Below are 21,784 nucleotides of genomic sequence, written 5' to 3'. Positions count from 1 at the left end.
CCGGATGGTGAGTTCCATATGCTGCGAGGCCGTGACGTCCTTATAATTGCAGTTTCAAGCGAGTACCCTCAGGTCGCGTGGGTACTCCTCCAGAGATTCCCTGGGGCGTTGATGACGAATGGTGAGGAGATGCCATACGAACACTTTGTTCACCGGCCTCACGTAATGTCTTTTCAGGATCGCGACCGCGTCTGCGTACGTGGTCGCTTCCTCGATTAGTAGAGATTCTGTGGCTCACCCGGGCATGGAGGACACTCAGCTTCTGTGCCTCGGTGACGGCGGGCGAGGAGGAGACGGTGAGGTAGGCCTCAAAGCAGCGGAGCCAGTGCGAAAGATTCCCTTGGCTTTAGCTGCCTGTGGGTCGTGTTCCAGTCGATCAGGTTCGAGGGCGGCTTCCATTGCAATATCTTAGCGTATTAAATTGATGCAACCATCAATTCACATGAGACGAAGAGTTGTAATGAACAGTGGTTTTAATCAGCTAGATCTGTGCCTGCCTGCGACTGCTCTGTACTGAGTGCCGCCTGCAGGCTGCAGATCTATATACCTCCCCCGCCACCCCCAAGGGCATCAACCTATTACAACACAGTACAGTGGTGAATAGTAATAGCATACGTTCACCACAAGCTGAAATAAAGTTCTTCAACTGAAACTGTTAAGTGCCGTCTGGTCAGTTGGGGAGTGAAGAAAACAATAGTTGAATAGGTGTGAAACTCCCACAAACAATAACCTCACAGCAAACTCGAGATAGGATAAACCTAGAGGGTTGGTTTATTTTACACACACATCCGAAATACAGGATGAGAGTGCGCAACATTTCCCCCCCACACTTTCTTTACACACTCATACAGTAAAGGCGGGATGAAAAGAAAGAGGCACATGGAAAATACCACAGAGAAAATAAGAATTACGGTTTAACGAGTCCAGAGTCACAAGTCCAGAATCAAAGTTCAATGTGTATTCCTTCAGAAAGGTCAGCAGGCTGAAACTGATGCTGGATGATTCACTTTTCCAGTAGAGCTGACTTCCATGATGATACCAGCACCCAGAGGCGAATTAACCTCGAAGGTGATGGTCTTTGTCCAGTTTTTTAAAATGTTACAAATTAGCCATGATATATATATTTTATAAAAGTAGAGTGAGGTCTTATCCATCTGACAAGAGTAAGAGTTGACTTGATTGAAACATGTAAGATCCTGACGAGGCTTGAAAGGCTGGATGTGGAAAGAATGTTTCCTCTTGTGGGAGAATCAAGAACTAGGAGTCACTGTTCAAAACTAAGGGTTCGGCCATTTCAGATATTTACCCTGAGCTAATTTGCTCATGGCTCAGGTAATTATTGGGAGATTGTTACATTTGAGGTTCTGTCTTTAAATTAGCCTCCAGCTGCACATTAGCTGCTTTGCCTTAAACGGTTGCCAGAGAGAGCGATGGACTTTGTGGCTGGGGAAGGATATTTGTGGTGCGGCTCAAAGGCAATTTGTCCAGTCCTCCTAATATTTAGTTGTATGAAATTTCTGCTCATTTAGTACCAATTTAAAAGAGCTAGAGACAGTGGAGGGGTTGAGAGAGATCTTGATGAGGTTAAGTTGGATGCTGTTACCAAACCTAGGACCACGTGATTTGCATGGCTCGGTTCTTTTCTGATTGATTCATTTATTAACTGACTTTTCAAGGGGATGTGGAAATCTAATTTTATAGTTGTTAATCTTTCTTCAGTAGGTTAATTATGAGCCAACTGCTTGTGAGCATTTGTAAACATTGAACTTTTAGCCTATAACCTGTGGAGGTCTGGTCCGTGAAATGTTTGTAATTCCAGAACATGATTTGATGCTTCTCTCTTTCCAGGTTTGTGATCTTTGTCCTGGAGGCTGTTTTCAAGACCATTGAGTTGCATTTCATTGCAGTTGTTACAGACACTGTTTTAACACAATATCTAAGTCATATCAGTCATTTTTCTTATCAGTGCAGATGAATACGATTTTCATGCTATTCAACTGTTGCTTTAGTTTGAGGAACAAATTTTAAGTTTCCATTCTCTTGTGGTTTGAACATTGGAGAGGTCATGAGAAATGAGAATGTTACAAATTTGAAAAATTGTATATGTTTTAGTTGTATCCTTCAATTTACCGTCCCATCGGTCCACTCTCAATCATCAGTAAAATTAGGTAATAAACAATAATAAATCATCTTTATTAGTGTCAGCACGGTAGCACAGTTGCTTCACAGTTCCGGAGTCCCAGGTTCGATTCCAGGCTTGGGTCACTGTCTATGCGGAGTCTGCACTTTCTCCCTGTGTTTGTGTGGGTTTCCTCCGGGTGCTCCGGTTTCCTCCCACAGTCCAAAGTTGTGCAGGTTAGGTGGATTGGCCATGATAAAGGCCCTTAAGTGTCCAAAAAGGAAGGTAGGGTTACTGGGTTACGGGGATAGGGTGGACGCATAGGCTTAAGTAAGGTGCTCTTTTCAAGGGCCAGTGCAGACACGATCGGCCGAATGGCCTCCTTCTGCACTGTAAATTCTATGATCCTATGATAAGTAAGCTTACATTTACACTGCCATTAAGTTACTGTAAAAAGCTCCTAGTTGCCACACTCTGGCGCTTGTTCGGGTACACAGAGGGTGAATGCTTGTGAAAGGGGTGTCAACAATTAAATTTTTAAAATAAATAATCTTTATTGCACAAGTAGGCTTACATTAATGCTGCAATTAAGTTACTGTGAAAAGCCCCTAGTCGCCACATTCCGGCGCCTGTTCGAGGGAGAATTCAGAATGTCCAAATTACCTGACAACACGGGCGGAATTCTCCGCAGGGGGCCGAACTCGGCCGAGGTTCACGACGGCCTCGGAGCCCGCTCCCCGCACCCGGGGGGCTAGGAGCTGGCCTCTGTCTTTCTCGGCAGCGACCTCGTCACGCTGAGAATGTGAAGTCATCCGCGCATGCACGGGTTGCCGGTTCGAACCCGCACATGCGTGGATGACTTCATCGCGCAGACGGCACAAACCCGCGCATGCGCGGTGGCTGTCTTTCTCCTCAGCCGCCTGGCAAAATGTGGCGGCTTGATCTTGCCGGGCGGCAGAGGGGAAAGAGTGCGTCTGTTTTGGACGCTGGCCCGACGATCGGTGGGCACCGATCACGGGCCTGTCCCCTCCCGAACACAGTCATGGTGCTTCCGTCCCAATCGGGCCCGTAGATTCCCCAAACGGGCATCTGGTGCCCGTTTCCCGAATGCAGCGACCAGGTGTGGTTGCTGCCGTGGTGAAACAGGCGTGAAGGGCCGGCCGCTCAGCCCATCGGGCTCGGAGAATCGGCACTCGCCGTGAAAAGCGGCGAGCGGCGATTTTTCCGAGCCGGGGGGGGAATCGCTGGGGGCGCCAGGGGGGGCGTAAAAAATGTCGGGAGGCCCTCCCACGATTCTCCCACGCCACGTAGGGAGCGGAGAATTCCGCCCCACATCTTTCGGGACTTGTGGGAGGAAATTGCAGCACCCGGAGGAAACCCACATAGACACAGGGAGAATGTGCAGACTCCACACCGACGGTGACCCAAGCTGGGAATCGAACCTGGAACCCTTGAGCTGTGAGCAAGTGTGTTAACCACTGTGCCACCGTGCTGCCCATGGTTGTTTTGTCCTAGATTGCGTCTAGCTTCTTTAGTGTTGCTGGAGATGCACTTATCCTGGCAAGTGGATCACACTTCTGTCTTGTGCCTTGCAGATGGTAGACAGGCTTTGGGGGAATCAGGAGTTGAGATACTCGCCACAGGATTCCTAGCCTCTGACCTGTTCTTGGAGCCACAGTATTTATATGGCTAGTCCAATTCAGTTTCTGGTCAATGGTAACCCTCAGGATATTGATAGTGGGGGATTCATGCCATTGAATGTCAATAGGCTATGGTTAGATCATCTCTTATTGGAGAAGGTCATTGCCTGCCACTTGTATGGTGTGGTGTGAATGTTATTTACCACTTGTCAGCGCAAGCCTGGATACTCTCCAAGTCTTGCTGCATTTGGAAATGGACTGCTTCAGTGTCTGAGGAGTCAAGGATGGTGCTGAACATCAGCGAACATCCCCACTTCTGACCTTGTAATGGAAAGAAGGTCATGAATGAAGCAGCTGAAGATAGTCGGGCTTAGGACACTATCCTGAGGAACTCCTGGAACAGAGATGATTGACCTCCAACCACCTCAACCAATCTGCTTTTGTGCCAGGTATTACTCTAATCAGTGGAGGGTCCCCCCCCCCCCCCCCCCCCCCCCCCCCCCCCCCCCCCCACCCCCGATTGCCATCAACTCCAGTTTTTACTAGGGCTCCTTGATGCCACACCAGGTCAAATCCTGCCTTGAAGTTAAGGGCAGTCACTGTCACCTCACCTCTGGAGTTCAGCTTTTTTGTCCGTATTTGAACCAGTGTTGGAACCAAGGTAGGAGCTGAGTGACTCTGGCAGAACCCAAACTGAGCATCGGTAAACCGGTTATTGCTAAGCAAGTACCACTTGATAGTGCTGTTAATGATCCAATGGATCTGTATTCACTAGAGTTTAGAAGGATGAGAGGAGATCGGATTGAACCAGATACAATTCTAACTGGCTGGACAGACGAGATGCAGGAAGGATATGTTCCCTGGTTGGGGACTCCAGAACCAGGGGACACAGTCTAAGGTACAGGGAGACAATGAGGACTGAGACAAGGAACATTTCTTCACTCAGACAGTGAACGGTGGAATTCTCTACCGTAGAAGGCTAAATGTATTTAAGAAAGAAATAGATCCATTTTAGATTTTAATGGCATCAAGGGGTATGGGGAGAAAGCCGAAATAATGCATTGAAATTGAGGATCATGATGACGTTGAATGGCAGAGCAGGCTTGAAGTGCAGAACGGTCCCATTCCTGCTCCTAATTTCTATGTTTTCAACACTTTACTGGTGATAGAGGGTAGATTGATGGAGCTGTAATTTAGCTGGGTAGGATCTGTCCTATTTCTTGTGCACAGGACACACCTGGGCAATTTTCCACGTCGCCAGGTAGCTGCCAGCGTGGAAGCTTGGCTGGGAATGCGGCAAGCTCCGGGGCACAAGTCTTCAGTACTGTTGGCAGAATATTGTCAGGGTCCATAGCCTTTGCAGTATCCAGTACCTTCAGCCGTTTCTTGAAATCACATGGGGTGAATCAAATTGGCTGAAGACTGTCATCAGTGATGTTGGGGGCCTTCGGAGAAGGCAGAGATCAATCGCCCACTCGGCATTTCTGGCTGAAGATTGCAAATACTTCAGCTTCATCTTTTGCACAGATATGCTGGGCCCCTCCATCATTGAGGATGGGGGACATTTGTGGAGCCTCCTCTTCCAGTGAGATATTTAACCACCACCATTCATGACCCAAAATAGCACTGCTGCCTAACATTGCCAGGGATCCGGGATCAATCCCAGCTTTGGGTCACTGTGTGGAGTTTCCACATTCTCCCCATGTCTGTGTGGGTTTCTTCTCACAGTCGAAGGATGTGCAGGTTAAGTGGATTGGCCATGTTAAATTGCCCCTTAGTGTCCAAATGTTTAGGTGGGGTTACTGGGATAGGGTGGGGGCATGGGCCTAGGTACCGTGCTCTTTCAGAGGGTCGGTGCAGACTTGATGGGCTGAATCGTCTCCTTCTGCACTGTAATGATTCTTTGTGACTGCAGAACTTAGATATGATCCATTGGTCGTGGAATCGCTTGGTTCTGTCTGTTACTTCCTGCTTATGCTGTTTGGCACACAGATAGGTAGTCGTGTGTTAAAGCTTCACAACGTTGACACCTTATTTTTATATATGCAGGCTTGAAGGTAAGGTAGGATGGGGGATATTTCGGGCCATGAAGTTACAGATTGTGGTTGAGTATAATTCTGCTGCTGATGGCCCACAGAGCCTCATGGATGTCCAGTCTCGGGTTTGTGGCCATCTAAAATGGCCTCTCGCAAAAAATGCTGGGGAAAATGGTCAAAGTCAGGAACAGGCAGGCTGCAGCTTGCAGATACACAAAGCTGCAGCGCAGACATTTTTAACAGCCTGGGAAAAAGACCATCTCCAGAAATCCCAGGAACAACAGAACTATCCTGTCAATCATATTGTTTCCAGACACAGTGGTACCCAAGCCCCTGCCCAACACTTGCAGGCATGGCCACTCAGTGCCCACCCCAAAATCGATGTGGCAGCCCCTGATTGGACTTGATCGATCAGGGTTATAGAGCCCTGATCAATCGATTGACAATGACTTAGAGACCGCCCACAAAAGGGTATTAAAATCCAAGCAGGTTAAAAAGTTGCTGCACCGCCTTAGAAGCTCTCTCGACTGCAGCCTTCCAGACTACAGCTTCGACAGTCAACAGTAACAGTGAAGCCATCACCAGCCAAGAAGAGGGCCATCCATGCCATCCACAGAGGGACCAGAACAGAGGACACAGACGACCAGCTACAAGAACTCCAGCACTGCCAGACTACCAGATCCCAGATAAGCCATATCTGCTCTGTACTTGCCAGTCACCTGGAAGTTAAGTTGAGGTCATTTTGAGTCTATTAGTTTATAGTCCAATGTGCGTGAGCATGTGATTGATTAAGTATTTATCTTTGTGTGTATTAATAAGCAATTATTGTACTGAAAAATTTGTGTGATCATTTGTCCACCGTATGCGGGTTAAACACACACTGTGGTTTATAAGGCACATCAAGTTGCTAGACCTGTTTGAAATCTATCCCATTTAGCATGATGGGAGTGCAACACAAGACAAATGTAACCTTGCTGTTAGTTAATTTGGGACTGGTAGAATCCATTCACTATGACCTTCAATAATTCCATGTGGCCCACAGTATAGCTATCAGAATGCCACAGGCAGAATTGGTTAAACTTTCAATTTATAGAATCTACAGTGTAGAAGGAGGCCATTCGGCCCATCAAGTCTGCATCGGCACCTGGAAAGAGCACCCCATTTAAGCCACACCTCCACCCTATCCCCGTAAACCAGTAACCCCACCTAACCTAAGGATAATTTAGGATGGCCAATTCACCTAACCTACACATCTTTAGACTGTGGGAGGAAACAGGAGCACCTGAAGGAAACCCATGCAGACATGGGGAGAAAATGCAGATTACGCACAGACAGTGACCCAAGCCGGGAATCGAACCTGGAACCCTGAAGCTGTGAAGCAACTGTCCTAACCACTGTGCTACAGTGCTGCCCCTGGTCTGGTCCATTGGGAGGTGGCCACAGATTCTTGTGGAAAGCGGGAGAGAGGAGAAGAGGTAAAATATGCTCCCCAGGGGGCAACAAAATCTATGAACACATAAGATGCTGTTAGAATGAATAAGCCTAACCGCAAAAATGAAGGGTAGAAATGGCAGGATTCAGGAAACATGGATGACGAGGGAAATTGTAAGCTTAGTCAAAAGGAAAAAAGGAAGCATATCTAGGCATCTAAAAACTGACAAAGCCCTTGAGAGTGCAGTGAAAGTAGAAAGGTGGGAATGGCTTAAATGTGGAATTAGGGCTAAAAGGGGCCATCAAATGTATTTAGCAAATATGGTCAAGGAGAATCCCAAGGCTTTTTATGCATATATTAGGAGCAAGAGGGTGGGAAGAGAAAGAGTCGGCCATACAAGGACAATGGAGGGCCGTTTTCCATGGAACCACAGGAAGTTTGTGAAATCCGTCATGAGTACTTAATGAGTACTCGGTATTCACCAAGCAGGACATGACGGATGTTGAGAGCAGGGATAAGTATGTGATCGCTCTTGAGAACATCAGTATATCAAAGAAAGAAATGTTGAGTATCCTAAATTGCATCAAAGTAGACAAGACCCCAGGGCCGGATGGTATCTATCCCAGGTTACTGCGGGAGACAAGGGGACAAATAGCTAGGGCCTTAACAGATATCTTCAGATCCTCTTTGACCACAGGCAAGGTTCCAGAGGACTGGAGAACAGCCAATGTTGTTCCCTTGTTTAAGAAAGGAAGCAGCGATAATCCAGCAAATTATAGCCAGTGAGTCTGACATCAGTGGTGTGGACCTTTTGGAAAAGATACTGAGGGGCAGGATATATGCACATTTGGAGGAAAATGGACTAGTTGAGTGACAGGCAGTGTGGTTTTGTACTGGGAAGCTCATGTCTCACCAACTTTTTGAAGTTTTTTGAAGAGGTGACAAAGAAAATTGATGAGGGAAGGGCTGTGGATGTAGTTTATATGGACTTTAGTGAGGTGTTTGACAAGGTCCCACAGACTGGTACAAAAACTAAAATCACATGGGATTTGGGGTGGGTTGGCTAGATGGATACAGAACTGGCTTGGTTATAGAAGGCAGAGAGTAGCAGTGGAAGGGTGTTTTGCAGAATGGAGATGTGTAGCTAGTGGTGTTCCGCAGGGATCAGTGCTGGGACCTCTGTTTGTAGTATATAATAAATATTCTGGAGGAAAACATGGGTGTTCTGATTAGTAAGTTTGAGGATGACACAAAAATTGTCAGAGTTGCTAACAGTGCCGAGGACTGTCAGAGGGTACAACAGGATATAGATAGATTGGAGACTTGGGCACATGAAATGGCAGACTGAGTTTAATCCTGACAAATGCGAGGTGATGCATTTTGGAGGATCAAATCTACGTCTGAATTATACTATAAATGACAGAACCTTAGGAACATTAACATACATAGGGATGTGGGTGTGCAGGTCCACAGTTCTCTAAAAGTGGCAACACAGGTGGCCAAGGTGATTAAGAAAGCATATGGAATGCTTGCCTTCATCAGCCAGACCATTGAGCACAGGAGTTGGGAATGTTGCAGCTACATAAAACCTTGGTTCGGCCGCATTTGGAGTATTGCGTATAGTTCTGGTCACCACATTATCAGAAGGACCCATGGAAGCTTTGGAGAGAATGCAACAATGGCTCAGCAGGATGTTGCCTGATCTTGAGGGTGTTGACTATGAAGAGAGGTTGAATAAACTAGGATTGTTTTCACTGGTAAGACTGAGGCTGAGGGGAGACCTGATGGAAGTGTACAAAATCATGAGAGGCATAGACAGGGTGGATAGTCAGAGGCTTTTTCCGAGGGTGGAAATGTCAATTACAAGGGGGCACAGGTTCAAGGTGAGAGGGGGAAAGTTTAAGGGAGATATGTGGGGTAAGTTTTTCAGGCAGAGTGGTGGGTGCTTGGAACGTGCTGCCAGAGGATGTGGTGGATGCAGATTAGCAACATTTAGAGGCATCTGGATGGGTACACGAATAAGCAGGAAATAGAGGGATAACGAGTAAGGGAAGGTTTTTAAAAGTTATGTTATCACCATGGACACAAACTTGGAGGGCCAAAGGGCCTGTTCCTGTGCTGTACTGTTCTTTGTTCTTCGTACTGGGGGGAAATCCAAAAACAATAAGGCTTACCAATAAGTGGTGTGAGGTCTTCAAGGATATCATCACGTTCTATCTTCTGGAGTAGCTCAAGTAACCTGCCCACGGAAGAACCTTCCTTCACTTGCCAATCTTCCAGCAGTTTTCCGGTGGGGTTGTCGAATCGCTCGTAATTCTTAATCTCCAGGTAGTCAAAGCCCATCTCCTCGGCTAGCTCCGGCCAGTTGGCCGCCACCATGCTCTTGGGATTGAGAAACAGAGCCAGCCGCTTCCTCACCGCGAAGTTCACAGCAATCAGGGGAATGGAAAAGAAGTCAATGGTCCCCGGCGAGTCGGCGGGCTCCCCGATTTTCTTCTCACAGCTTGCCATCTTTGGAGTTCTTTACAGAAATGGGCAAAAGTGACTCAATCTATCAGAAACTACTTCTCTCTTTAAAAGTTTTCCTCATTCTCTCCAGTTACATGACCCCCCCCCCCCCCCTATCTCGATTTCAAATCTATCCGTGCGGAGTTTTAATAAGCTTAAAAATCTGTTATTACACTTGCCTCATCTCCCTCAGTTTTACCGAAAAACTGAAAGCTCTTATCTTGCTCGAAGTGAAAGGAAGGCCGTCCCCAACCACAACCAAACAACAAGTGGCACCGACCGACATTCGCTTTTAATTGGCGGTCAACGCGCGAAAAGTATAAACGGGTCAAAATATACCTCTCTCTGGAACTCTTCAGAAATCAATTAGTTGGTGCAGGAAGCCGTGATGTTTATTTAATTCAAAGAAAAAACTTTTGTTATTTCCTTACTGCTGCCATCGCGGGGAAGTGACTCGAAACCACTCCTATGGGAGGAGCACCAATGTTTCGTTTCCGCGTTGAGCAACTCTCGAATTTTTTGGATAGTAGTTTTGTTGGCGAGCCAGAGTGTGTGTGTTACAGATTACTCAGCGAGCGGCATATTGAACTCAAAACCTAAATCTTTCTCTCTCTCCACAGATGGCTGCCAGATCTGCCGAGCTCTTCCAGCACTTTTTAAAATGTCAGATTCCCAACCTCTGTAGTATTTAGCTTTTACTTTTTTCACAGCTGGGTCAGTGAGAGATGGATACATGTATTCTCTTCAACAAGGGCATCAAGGGGATGGCTTACAATGCATTGCTACATGGGACATGAGTGTCACTAGCAAGGCTAGCATCTATTACACAAAAGTTACACTCAGTAAGAGCAGTTTCAGAAGTGAGTCACATCTTGAGCCGCTGTGGTCCACGTGGCAAAATGTGCGTACCACCAGTGCTGTTTAGATGGCGAATTCACTGTACAACTCTGGATGGCGTGTGGCTTGGAGGAGAAATTGGAGATAATGTCCCCATATGCATGCTAGTTGTATCCTGTGTGGAGATTGTAGGCTTGGGAAGTGCTGTCAATACTTATCAAAGGCCTGCAAATAGAAGTGACAAAATTTTTTATCAGTCAGGACTCATGTACAGGAGTAGGCCATTTCAATAATAATCTTTATTATTAGTGTCACAAGAAGGGTTACATTAACACTGCAATGAAGTTACTGTGAATATCCCCTGGCCATCACACTCCGGCACCTGTTCAGGTACACGGAGGGAGGATTCAGAATGTCCAATTCACCTAACAAACACGTCTTCTGGGACTTTTGGGAGGAAACCAGAACACCCAGAGGAAACCCACGCAGACACAGGGAGAACGTGCAGAATCAGCATAGAGAGTGACCAAGCTGGGTACCGAACCTGGGGACATGGTGCGGTGAAGCAACAGTGATAACCACTGTGCTACTGTGCCGCCACACCTCACGTCTGTTCTTCAATGAGATCATGGCTGATCTGTGACTTAGCTCCACATACCTGCCTTTGTTCCATATTGCAGTGGGGGTAGTGGTGTAACGGTATTGTCACTGGACTGGTGATCCAGAGACCCGGGAAATACTCTGGGGACTCGGGTTCAAATCTCACCATGGTAGGTGGTAGAATTTGAATCCAATAAATATCTGTAATTGAAAGTCTAATGATGACCATAAAACCATTGACCACTGTGATCATGACACTTACCAATTGTTGTAAAATTGGTAAGGAAATCTGCCATCCTTACCTGGCCTGGCCTACATGTGATTCCAGATCCACAGCAATATGGTTGACTCTTAAATGTCCTCTGAAATGGTCTAGCAAGCCACTCAGTTGTATCAAACTGCTACGAAAAGGAAAGAGATGGATGGACCACCTGCCATTGACCTAAGGATTTGACAGCGGCAAACCCAGCTCTGTCGACCCTAGTCCTCTAACTTCTGGGGGATTGTGCCACAGAGAATTGACTCATGGGCGAGTCAAGCAACAGCCTGACAGTGGAATCGTACCTTACAGACACCACTATCCTCAACCCTGGGTATGTCCTGTCCCACTGGCAGGTCAAACCCAGCAGAGGTGGCGGCACAGTGGTATTCGGGAGCGAGTTGCCCTGGGTGTCCTCAACATCGACTCTGAACCCCATGAAGTTTCATGGCGTCAGTCAAACATGGGCAAAAAAGCCTCCTGCTGACTACCACATCTGATGAATCAGTAAGGATTCTGAACAAGAGGAAAAGACAACAAGGAGAATAAGAAAAGTGATAGGCAGAGAAACCAAGGGCCAGTATCAGATAATAACACTATGGAAAATCGAAGGGACCGGTCAAGGAGTGTACCTGAACACTCAGAACATTCAAAATAAAATAGATTAATTAGTTGCGCAGATAGATGTATAGGGGCTGGTTTAGCTCAATGGGCTAAATCATTGGCTTTTAAAGCAGACCAAGCAGGCCAGCAGCACTGTTCGATTCCCGTACCAGCCTCCCCGGACAGGCGCCGGAATGTGGCGACTAGGGGCTTTTCACAGTAACTTCATTGAAGCCTACTCGTGACAATAAGCAATTTTCATTTCATTTTTCATTAATTTCATGATAGCGTTGGCATTATGGAGACATGGCTCCAAGGTGATGAAGTATGGGAATTAAACATTGAGGCTGTTCAGTTTTTCGGAAGGACAGAAAGGAAAAGATGGTGGAGTTGCATTGTTGATTAGAAAAGATATTGATGAAATATTGAGGAAAGATATTAGCACAGACAGTGTGAAATCTGTATGGGTTGAGGTAAGAAACACGCCACAGGGCAGAAAACATTCGTAGAGGTGGTATACAGACCATCAAACGATGGTGGTAATGTTGCGAATAGCAATACACAGAAAATCAGAGATGCATGTGGTAAAGGAATATCTGTATTTATGGGTGACATTAATCATAGAATCCTTACAGTGTAGAACGAGGCCACTTGGCCCATTGGAACTGCACCGACCCTCCTAAAGAGCACCCTACCCCATGCCCACATTCCCATCCTGCCCCCGCCTATCTTTTTGGGCACGAAGGAGCAATTTAGCATGGCCAATCTACCTATCTGCACATCTTTGGATTGCGGGAAGAAACCAGAGCTCCCGGAAGAAACCCATGTAAACACAGGGAGAATGTGCAGGCTCCACACAGTCAGTTACCCAAGGTCAGAATCAATCATGGATGCCTGGCACTGCGAAGCAGCAGCGCTAACCACCGTGCCAATGTACTGCCTAGTCGTGAATTGTGGACAATTAAACACCTCACTGGAGGAGGAGGTTCTACGAATATTCTCATCCTCAATGATGGAGGAGCAAAGCACATTTGTGCAAAAGGCAAGGCTGAAGGAGTCGCAATAAACTTCAGCCAGAAGTGTCGAGTGGATGATCCAGGTCAGTCTCCTTCAAAGGTCGTCGGCATCACAGATGTTAGTCTTCAGCCAATTCGATTCACTACACGTAATATGAAGAGAAGGCTGAAGGCACTGGACACTGCAAAGGCTATGGGCACTAACAATATTCTGGCAATAGTACTGAAGACTTGTGCTCCAGAACATACCACGCCTCTGGCCAAGCTCTTCCAGTACAGCTGCAACATCCGGGCAATGTGGAAAATTACCCAGCTATATCCTGTACACCAAAAACAGGACAAATCCAACGCAGACAATTGCCACCCTATCAGTCTACTCTCCATCACCAGTAAAGTGATGGAAGCAAGCATCAACAATGCTATCAAGCAGCACTTACTCAGCAATAACCTGCTTAGTGATGCTCAGTGACCACCAGGATCACTCAGCTCATGACCTCATTACAACCTTGGTTCAAACATGGACAAAAGAGCTGAATGCCAGAGATGAAGTGACAGTGACTGACATTGGCACGAAGGCAGCATTTGATCGAGTATGGCATCAAGGATCCCTAGCTAAACTGGAGTCAATGGGAGTCAGGGCGAAAACTCTCCACTGGTTGGAGTCATACCTGGCACAAAGGAAGATGGTTGTGGTAGTTGGAGGTCAGTCATCTCAAGACTTCTCACTTTCAACACTCAAGAAACTTGACACCATCCAGGCCAAAGCAACCCGCTTGATTCACACCTCTTCCACAAAAATTCACTCCTTTCACCACTGACGCACAGTAGCAGCCACGTGTACCATCTACAAGATACACTGCAGGAACTCACCAAGTCTCTTGAGGCAGCCCTTTACAAACCCATGACCATTACCATCTAGAAGGACAAGGGCAGCAGATATATGTGAACACCACTACCCATCCACCTCCCATCCAAGTCACACACCATCCTGACTTGGAAATATATTCCCGCTCCTTCACTGTCTCTGGGTCAAAATCCTGGAACTACCTAATAACACAGTGGGAGTAGCTATACCACATGAACTCTGGTGGTTCAAGAAAACATCTCATCATCATCTTCTCAAGGACAATTAGTTATTTTAATGTATTTTATTCCAAACTAATTCAAAAAATACAAAAACATACATAACCTGGGGAATACTCTCCCCAACTCACAGTTTTACAGTCTGTCCATATTTGCACCCTTTTTCACCCTGCCCTTCTTACCCACCCCGCCCCCTATGACAAACAATTCATCGAACGTGGTCACAGAAAATCCCCACCATTCCTCAAAGACCTCAGCTAAGCCCCTCAATTCAAACTTAATTTTCTCCGACCGGAGGACGTTGTACTGATCCCCTAGCCAGGCCGCCATCGCTGGGCACCTGTGAGATTGTGGAACTTTGAGTGCACGTAGAAATCCAAGGCCGAGGAATACTGAAAGGAGAAATTGAAATCCTGGAAGTGGATCCTTGGTGAAGGCATCTAAGAGAAAGCATGGTTGGGGGAAGATTCCAAGGCATGTTTTTTCCAAGAGTGAAGTTTGCAAACACTTGTATGGAAGTTGATGTTTCAGTGAAACATAGAATCATAGAAAATTGGAGCAGAAGGAGGCCTTTTGGCCCTTCGAGCTTGCTCCACCATTCATTTGATCATGGCTGATCATCCAACTCAATCCCGCTTTCCCCCCCATAACCTTTGATCCCCTTTGCCCTAAGTTCTATATCTAACTGCTTCTTGAAAACATACTGGGCGGGATTCTCCCTTCGCCGGAATACAGGCGAGAAACACTCCGGACTTTTTTCTCGAAGGTCCGTGGTGATTCTCTGTTTTCCAAGGGGCTAGTGTAGCCATCTAAGATGGCCATCTGCAAAGGACCATGGTAATTATGCCAACCCAGGACTCAGACTGATACAGAGTTTATGTGTTTTTGAAACACAGGCAGTTAGACTGATCGAAACCCCCGCTCGTTTGCATTTTAATGGCCCGTCCCTCTGAACAATAAGACTACAATCAAGAAACTGATGCAGCCACAGACTGATCGGCGCCACTCCCTTTACTCAGAGAGCCCAACTGCCAAGGTCAATGACCGCTAAGGACCCGCACAGCCACCAAGGCATCCGCCCCTTTATTGGCCAAAATCAAAGGCTGTGATTGAAGCTGTCAAATTATTGGGTCCAAGATTAAGGACCGCCCCAAAGAGTGCAAAATCACAGAGGGATAAAAAGGGGACACGGCCATGTGTTCGGTCTCTTTTGGACCCGGCCTGTGCCAACCCCTTTTGGATCCAGCTGTGCCAGTGCAACTGCAGCATAACAACCAGACAGCCAAGTTCAAGACCAACGATCGCTACCTGACGGATGAGCCCAGCAGAGACAGAGCCACTTCTTCAAACCAGCCACGTGAGATCAAGATAAAGGCCTTATCCACTTGTACAGTGCCGGTCGCCTGAAGTTAAGTATAGGTTATTGTAGTTGATATGTGTAGTTTAACTTGTAGTATATTGTGCTTGCATGTCGAAATAGCCTTTGTGTGTAAATAAACCATCTTTGAACTTGAACTGACTAACTGGTTGTGTGGTCATTTGACCGATATATGGGAAAGCTTTGTGGTTCATTAAGAGAAATAGAAACACCCACAGTATTGGTGACGCTGTTGGGACATAACATCATATCATAAAAGGAGTCTCAGTATCATATGGGCGGCTCTAAAGAGCAACATTATTGGTGACGCTGGTGGGCTAGTATTCCATTAAATTGGCAATATTGCGATGGTGGTATAGTGGTGAGCATAGCTGCCTTCCAAGCAGTTGACCCGGGTTCGATCCCCGGCCATCGCAATAACAAAAATTCGAAAATTGGCAATATTATTGGCGACCTCTGACGGGACTCGATTTAAAAGTGATTTTGTCACTCCGAGAGAACCCACAAAACTTTGAAATCCAATTGCGAGAGAAAGAAAGAACCACAAGTGCAAGCCCATATCGACCAAATCACCGAATTTCGGAAGTGTGTACTAACCTGCGTGCATACTAACAGGGATATAAGGTAAACTCGTTAGATTGTGTCAAAACTATCGAGGGAATTGTGAACTGAAAAGTAGCCTAGGCCATACCCTCAGTTCAAATCGCCGCTTTATCCCCATGTCCCAAATTAACGATAGGAAACAGAGATTAACGGTAGGAAACGAGAGATTAGAGGTAGGAAAAGAGATATTAGAAGCAATGGCCACAAAAGCAATGGAACATTTAATTAACCCACAGGAACCTGAGGTCACAGCGACCAACAGAGCAGAGCAATGCCCCATATGGGAGGAAGAGGTGAGTACGTATTTAAAAGGGAAAGGATGGCCCCTTTGGTCCAATTTTTGTGCAAATGACGAGTCAGGTCCAGGAAGCATAGGACAAACTTGGTGGGACAACCTAACTGAGGTCCATTAGAAAAATGCAGCAAAAGTCCAAAAGCCGATCGCAATAGTGTCCTGTTTGGCACAGCTGCAAGGCACAGAGGAGGTCGTGAAGACGCTTCGCAGGCAGTTAGTTGAGAAAGACGAGAAGAATGAGGGAAACAATACTGAAAGTGAAAAGATAATTGAGCAACTCCGGGATAAGTTGGCAGCTAAGGATAAGGAGATGGCTGGTGTGAAACATGCACACCAATCTTGTTTAATTCACCTTAGCAGCTTTTAGACCCAGTATGATAAAGCCTATCAAGATACACAGCGCGCAATCCTGGTGTGAGAAGAGACAGAACAGCAGGTAGCACAGTTAACGAGTCAATGCACGGATTTAAAAGCAGCTTTGCGAGCGCTCCACAGCTCCACAACAGAACAGAGACAGAGCACAGTAGACCACGCAAAATGCAGACAATAGATAGACAAATTACAGTCACTACTTTCAGTGCAGAATGGATTTAGGTATACCTTTGGACAAAATTTAGATGAGGAAGGTGCCTCCGATTGGCAAGAATTAAATGAAAGCTCCCAGAGATATGTTGAGATTACCGGAAATCAGAATCGAGCCCCCCATGCCCCAAAAAGGAAAGCACCCGCACCACTGGCTGCACAGGCATCACACAAGGTTTAAGGTTTAAACCACTGTGGGCAAAAGAAGGGAGAGCATCCAACCGCATTTGCTGGTTGCCTTTGGATCCATTTTAAGGCAGTATTTGGGGATTTGAACCACGTACACTTAAATGAGGACAACACCACTAAATGGTCCCGCACTTTAGTCTCCCACGCCACAGAAGCAGGCCAAAAAGCTTGTGTGAATTACAACCCCGCAGACCACACACATAATGAAGTTTGGGTATTAAAGGGACACTCCAGTGCTTGGGAACAATATCTACACAGACAGACAGATCAGGAACAGATAGAAGCAAATATGCACCCAGTCAGGACTAGCCAGGACCCAGCATGGATAAACGAGGGTAGATATGAGGGACAGCACCCCAGAGCACAGGCACCACGAGGTTGCTACTATTGTGGACACATGGGACATTACACCCGCGAATGCCGATAAAACCCCCCGAACCAGCACCGACACTAACAACCAAACCCCCCACCTAGGAACAATGTTAGGCCCATGCATAGTGTTAGCGCCCGTTCAGGCGATTTAGCAGTGAATTCCAGAGATTGACGCTGTTCGGACTCCCCGACTTGCGTCTGCGACACACACTGGGACAAATCAGGCAGACCAGTAGTCACAGGCACAATCTGGGGACAACCAGTCGAATTTCTTTGGGACACAGGAGGATCCCGCACCACTTTAAACTCCTCCACCATGTTTCAAAGTGACAAATGGCCCACCACAGACACCATAACCAGTGGATTTACCAGACACATACAGCAGGGATACATCACAGCCCCCGTAGTTATTCAGATAGGGAACATAAGCACCAGGCACTCCGTTGTTTTAGTCGACTTGCCCCAAACAGCCGAGCATATTCTAGGCATCGATTTTATGAACTCCCATAATCTTTCCTTTGATCCAGTGAATAAAATGTGTATGGAGAATGGCCAAAACAGTTAGGGTCCCCGCTACGCTCACAGTAGGGGATTATGAACATAGGATTTGCTCAATAGGAGACTATTGGATTAATCCGCAAACAATTAGTGCAGACCAGAGGTCCTTGTGAAACACAAAGCTTTGTTTGCACAACACAAACACGATTGTGGGAAGATCCCAGGTACGGTCACAATTTCAGGTCCCGATCCAAAGCCACAGAAGCAATACGGTTTCCCACAGCAAGCTGAGGGTGATATTTCTAAAGTCATCAATAGTTTATTATACCAAGGAGTTATTCGGCCCATAGCATCAACAAATAATGCCCCAATTTGGCCTGTAAGAAAACCTGATGGGTCATGGCGATTAACGATCGACTACCGAGAACTTAACAAGGTAACCCCTTTAGCAGCCTCCACCGGTGCCACGAGTCTCAAGACCATGCTCAAGCAGGGAGTACAGGCAAAGTACTTCACAGTGCTGGTTTCAGCAATGGCTTTTGTCCATCCCGTTAGACAAGGCCTGTCAGTATAAGTTTGTGTTTACATTTCAAGGGCAGCAGTACACGTGGACATGCCTCCCGCGAGGATTCTACAACTCCCCCTCCATTTTCCACTGACAATTGGCCAACGGACTTTCCAAATTTTCCTAACCCGAATGCCTTATTCAGAATGTGGACGATTTGCTCAGACAGACGGACACAAAAGAAGAGCATTTAAAGCTCCTTTCGGAATTACTAGGTCTTTTGCAATCCATTGGATGCAAGGTCAATCCCAAAAAAGCACAGATCTTAAAAGAAAAGATCCTTCACTGAGGCACCATTATCACCCACGGAAGAGAGAAACTGAACACAAACGAATCGAATTATTCGTTAAATTGTCCCTGCCCCACAACGTCACTGCACTCCGGTCATTCCTGTGTTTAGTAGGGTATTGTAGGAACCATATAGATGGTTTTGCCACAAAAGCAGCCCCACTCTCAGAACTCCTTAAAAAGAACGCCCCATGGGAATGGCTTCCGCAGCACACAGACGCCAATGATGAATAAAAACGCACCCTCGGCACAGCCCCCGCTTTACAAGTTCCAGACCCACACTCGCCCTATGCCATATACCGGCAACCACCAACCGAACCCTATCAGCAGTACTCCTGCAGGAAAGATATGATCGCTTAGGACCCATAGCCTATGCCTCATGAGTTTTGGACCCCGTAGAGCAAGGATTCTCAGCCTGTGAGCGGCACTTGCTTGCAGTCTTTTGGGCAGTACCGTATTTTGCATACATCACGGGCCTGAACCCAGTAACGATCTTAACCGAGCACACCCCATGCAACTCTTGTTAGATCGTAGATTAAAGGACGGTTCAGTCAGCCAAATCAGAGCAGTTCGCTAGACACTGCTGTTACAATGCAGGGACATTAAGGTCAAACGCACCAAGATCCACACATTTCTGGCCGATAATCTTCAATATGCAGCAACCCCACATGAGTGCCAGATCATAGCAGGCCAACACCACACAGGACCCTTTACTCCAAGGTCACTGCACCCATGTGCAGGCAGTAAAACACAGGATTCCCAAACCACAGGCAATGCCTTAAAGATCTATGTCGACGGTTCCTCCATGATAGAAAATGGAAAGAGAATAACTGGTTGTGGAATTTATGTGGAAGACACACAGGGACGCGCATTAGAAGAAATCTCTTCAAAATTGCCCCAACCATCTAGCTTCACAAGCAGCAGAACTCACAGCCATAGCATATGTAGTGCAACACCCAGATTCTTTTCCAACCCCCGCAGACATACATTCGGACAGTCTATATGTATGCAATAGCTTGACAGAATTCCTGCCCCTGTGGAAATCTAGAGGATTTGTTTCAGCCGATGGAAATGCCCTACCCTCTGTCCCATTGTTGAAACACACTCTTAGGAAAGCGTCAGACTGCATGTACGGTATAATTAAAGTGAGAAGCCATCATCATACATCCCCATCCGGTTATGTAAAGGCAGACGCCTTAGCCAAGGCAGGATCACGCCATGGTCACTTTTGACGGTCCGCCGAAAGCGAACCAATGCACTCAGTCCAGGTTTCCCAGACCAATATTAAAGATCTAGCCCAGGCCCAAAAGGCAGACGACACTCTCAAACAGATTTTAGACGGCAACTCCGCAGTCCCATACGATAAATGGAAGGACTCACTGACGGTGCAGGGCGGCATAGTTTTGAAAAATGGAATTTATGTGGTCCCCACCCAGGACAGAAACTAGATGATTTACCAGTTTCATGACGGACACAGACGGCAGTAAAACACAGGATTCCCAATCTACGCCTTTACTAAATGGGAAGAAGCATTTCCCTCACGGACAAGCACAGCAAAAGCCACCGCGAAGGTTTTGACCCAACAGATATTTACACGCTGGGGTCTCCCCCGCAGCATTGAGCCAGACCAAGGTTTCCACTTCACCGGCAGAGTCATGCAAAATGTTTTAACGATTTTTGGGATCAGGCAAAAATTCCACATAGCATATCACCCCCAATCCAGCAGCATTGTTGAGAGAATGAATCGCACTTTAAAAGCGACCATTAGAAAGATGGTGCAACAGAATAATACTACATGGGACACAGTTCTCTCATTCGCCCTCATGTTTATTCGAAACACCGTTTCCAGTTCCACAGGTTTCACCCCCCCACTCTCATGACCGGACAGCCCATGAAAGGAATTGAATATTTATTAGGTCTCGATTTGGCAAGCCCCACAGTCACTGCCTCACCCATGAAAAAGCAGTCCAACAAGTCACAGAGAATATTAAAGCAGCACAACTCGCTGCAGCTGTCCAACTAGGCGCTAGAAGAAAGCAGAGTCAAGCCTGCTTTGACAAAACCGTGCACCCCGTAGAGTATACAGTCGGTCAGCAAGTAATGGTTTCCCTCTACAACCCTAATTCTTTCCTCTCCCCAAATCTGCAGGACCCTACTCCATCTCAGACAAAGTGAGCCCCTCAGTGTACAAGATAACATACCCCAATGGTAAAACTGGTTGGTTCCCCATCAACCAACTCAAAGTCTATGGAACCCAATGTAGCCATTCCCACCACATCTCTCTGGCAATAGGAGACGATTCCGCCCCGCCCATCAACAACCTAGTCCAATCCTCCCCCAGCCATGCCAGCACATCCACGCCCACAGACCCGAACTTGTCTCCGCCCACAGGTACAGACGTCCACCTTGAGCTTGACTCCGACAACAGCGACAGCCTCCCCGAATTGATTGCTGTCCCTGACCAATGGTACGATCTCTCTGCCCCCAGTCACCCCAGGCTCCACGGAACCACAACAAGGATATCTTCGCCCCCCTACCTCCCCTTCCACAGCCACCGCCACAGCCACCGCCCGACGACAGTAACTTGCCCTTCACTGCCACCGCCCCTACACCTCACGACACCAAGCCTCCTTTGGCATCGCAACAACCCTTGTAGACTGGTAAGACATGACGATTTGGATCCTACGACGGCCCACGCGGCCACGGCACAGAAACGACAGACACGAGACTGGCAACCGGGAGATGGTGATGATTCAGATTCTGACTCTCGTTTCGGTAATCCTTTTACAACGCTGTTTGGTACAGAACCCTGAGGTGTCCAGATGATGAGAAAGAGACACCGCCTAAGTATTAAGGTGTCCTAATTTCTGATGGAACCTGC

At 47.0% G+C, this 21,784-nt stretch overlaps 1 protein-coding gene and 1 non-coding gene across 2 annotated transcripts in view; one reads left to right on the top strand and one right to left on the bottom strand.

Annotated features, from left to right (window-relative positions):
* myd88 (MYD88 innate immune signal transduction adaptor) overlaps nucleotides 1-10,197 on the bottom strand; it is a 28,309-nt gene extending 18,112 nt beyond the window's left edge. The window contains exons 1-2 of the mRNA XM_038808846.1: nucleotides 10,075-10,197; nucleotides 9,402-9,748 (exon numbers count right to left, since the gene is read on the bottom strand). Of these exons, the coding sequence (XP_038664774.1) occupies nucleotides 9,402-9,738 (337 nt within the window). The 5' untranslated portion in view covers nucleotides 9,739-9,748; nucleotides 10,075-10,197. The remainder of the gene's footprint in view (nucleotides 1-9,401; nucleotides 9,749-10,074) is intronic.
* A 5,658-nt stretch (nucleotides 10,198-15,855) lies between these two features.
* trnag-ucc lies at nucleotides 15,856-15,927 on the top strand. The gene has a single exon. It is a non-coding gene; the product is annotated as a tRNA-Gly (tRNA).
* Nucleotides 15,928-21,784: the final 5,857 nt, after the last annotated feature.

The sequence above is a fragment of the Scyliorhinus canicula genome, chromosome 10 (genome assembly GCF_902713615.1).
Source record: "Scyliorhinus canicula chromosome 10, sScyCan1.1, whole genome shotgun sequence".
Lineage (NCBI taxonomy): Eukaryota > Metazoa > Chordata > Chondrichthyes > Carcharhiniformes > Scyliorhinidae > Scyliorhinus > Scyliorhinus canicula.
Note: the sequence above shows the minus strand (reverse complement) of the source record. Positions and strands in the feature narration are given on the sequence as shown.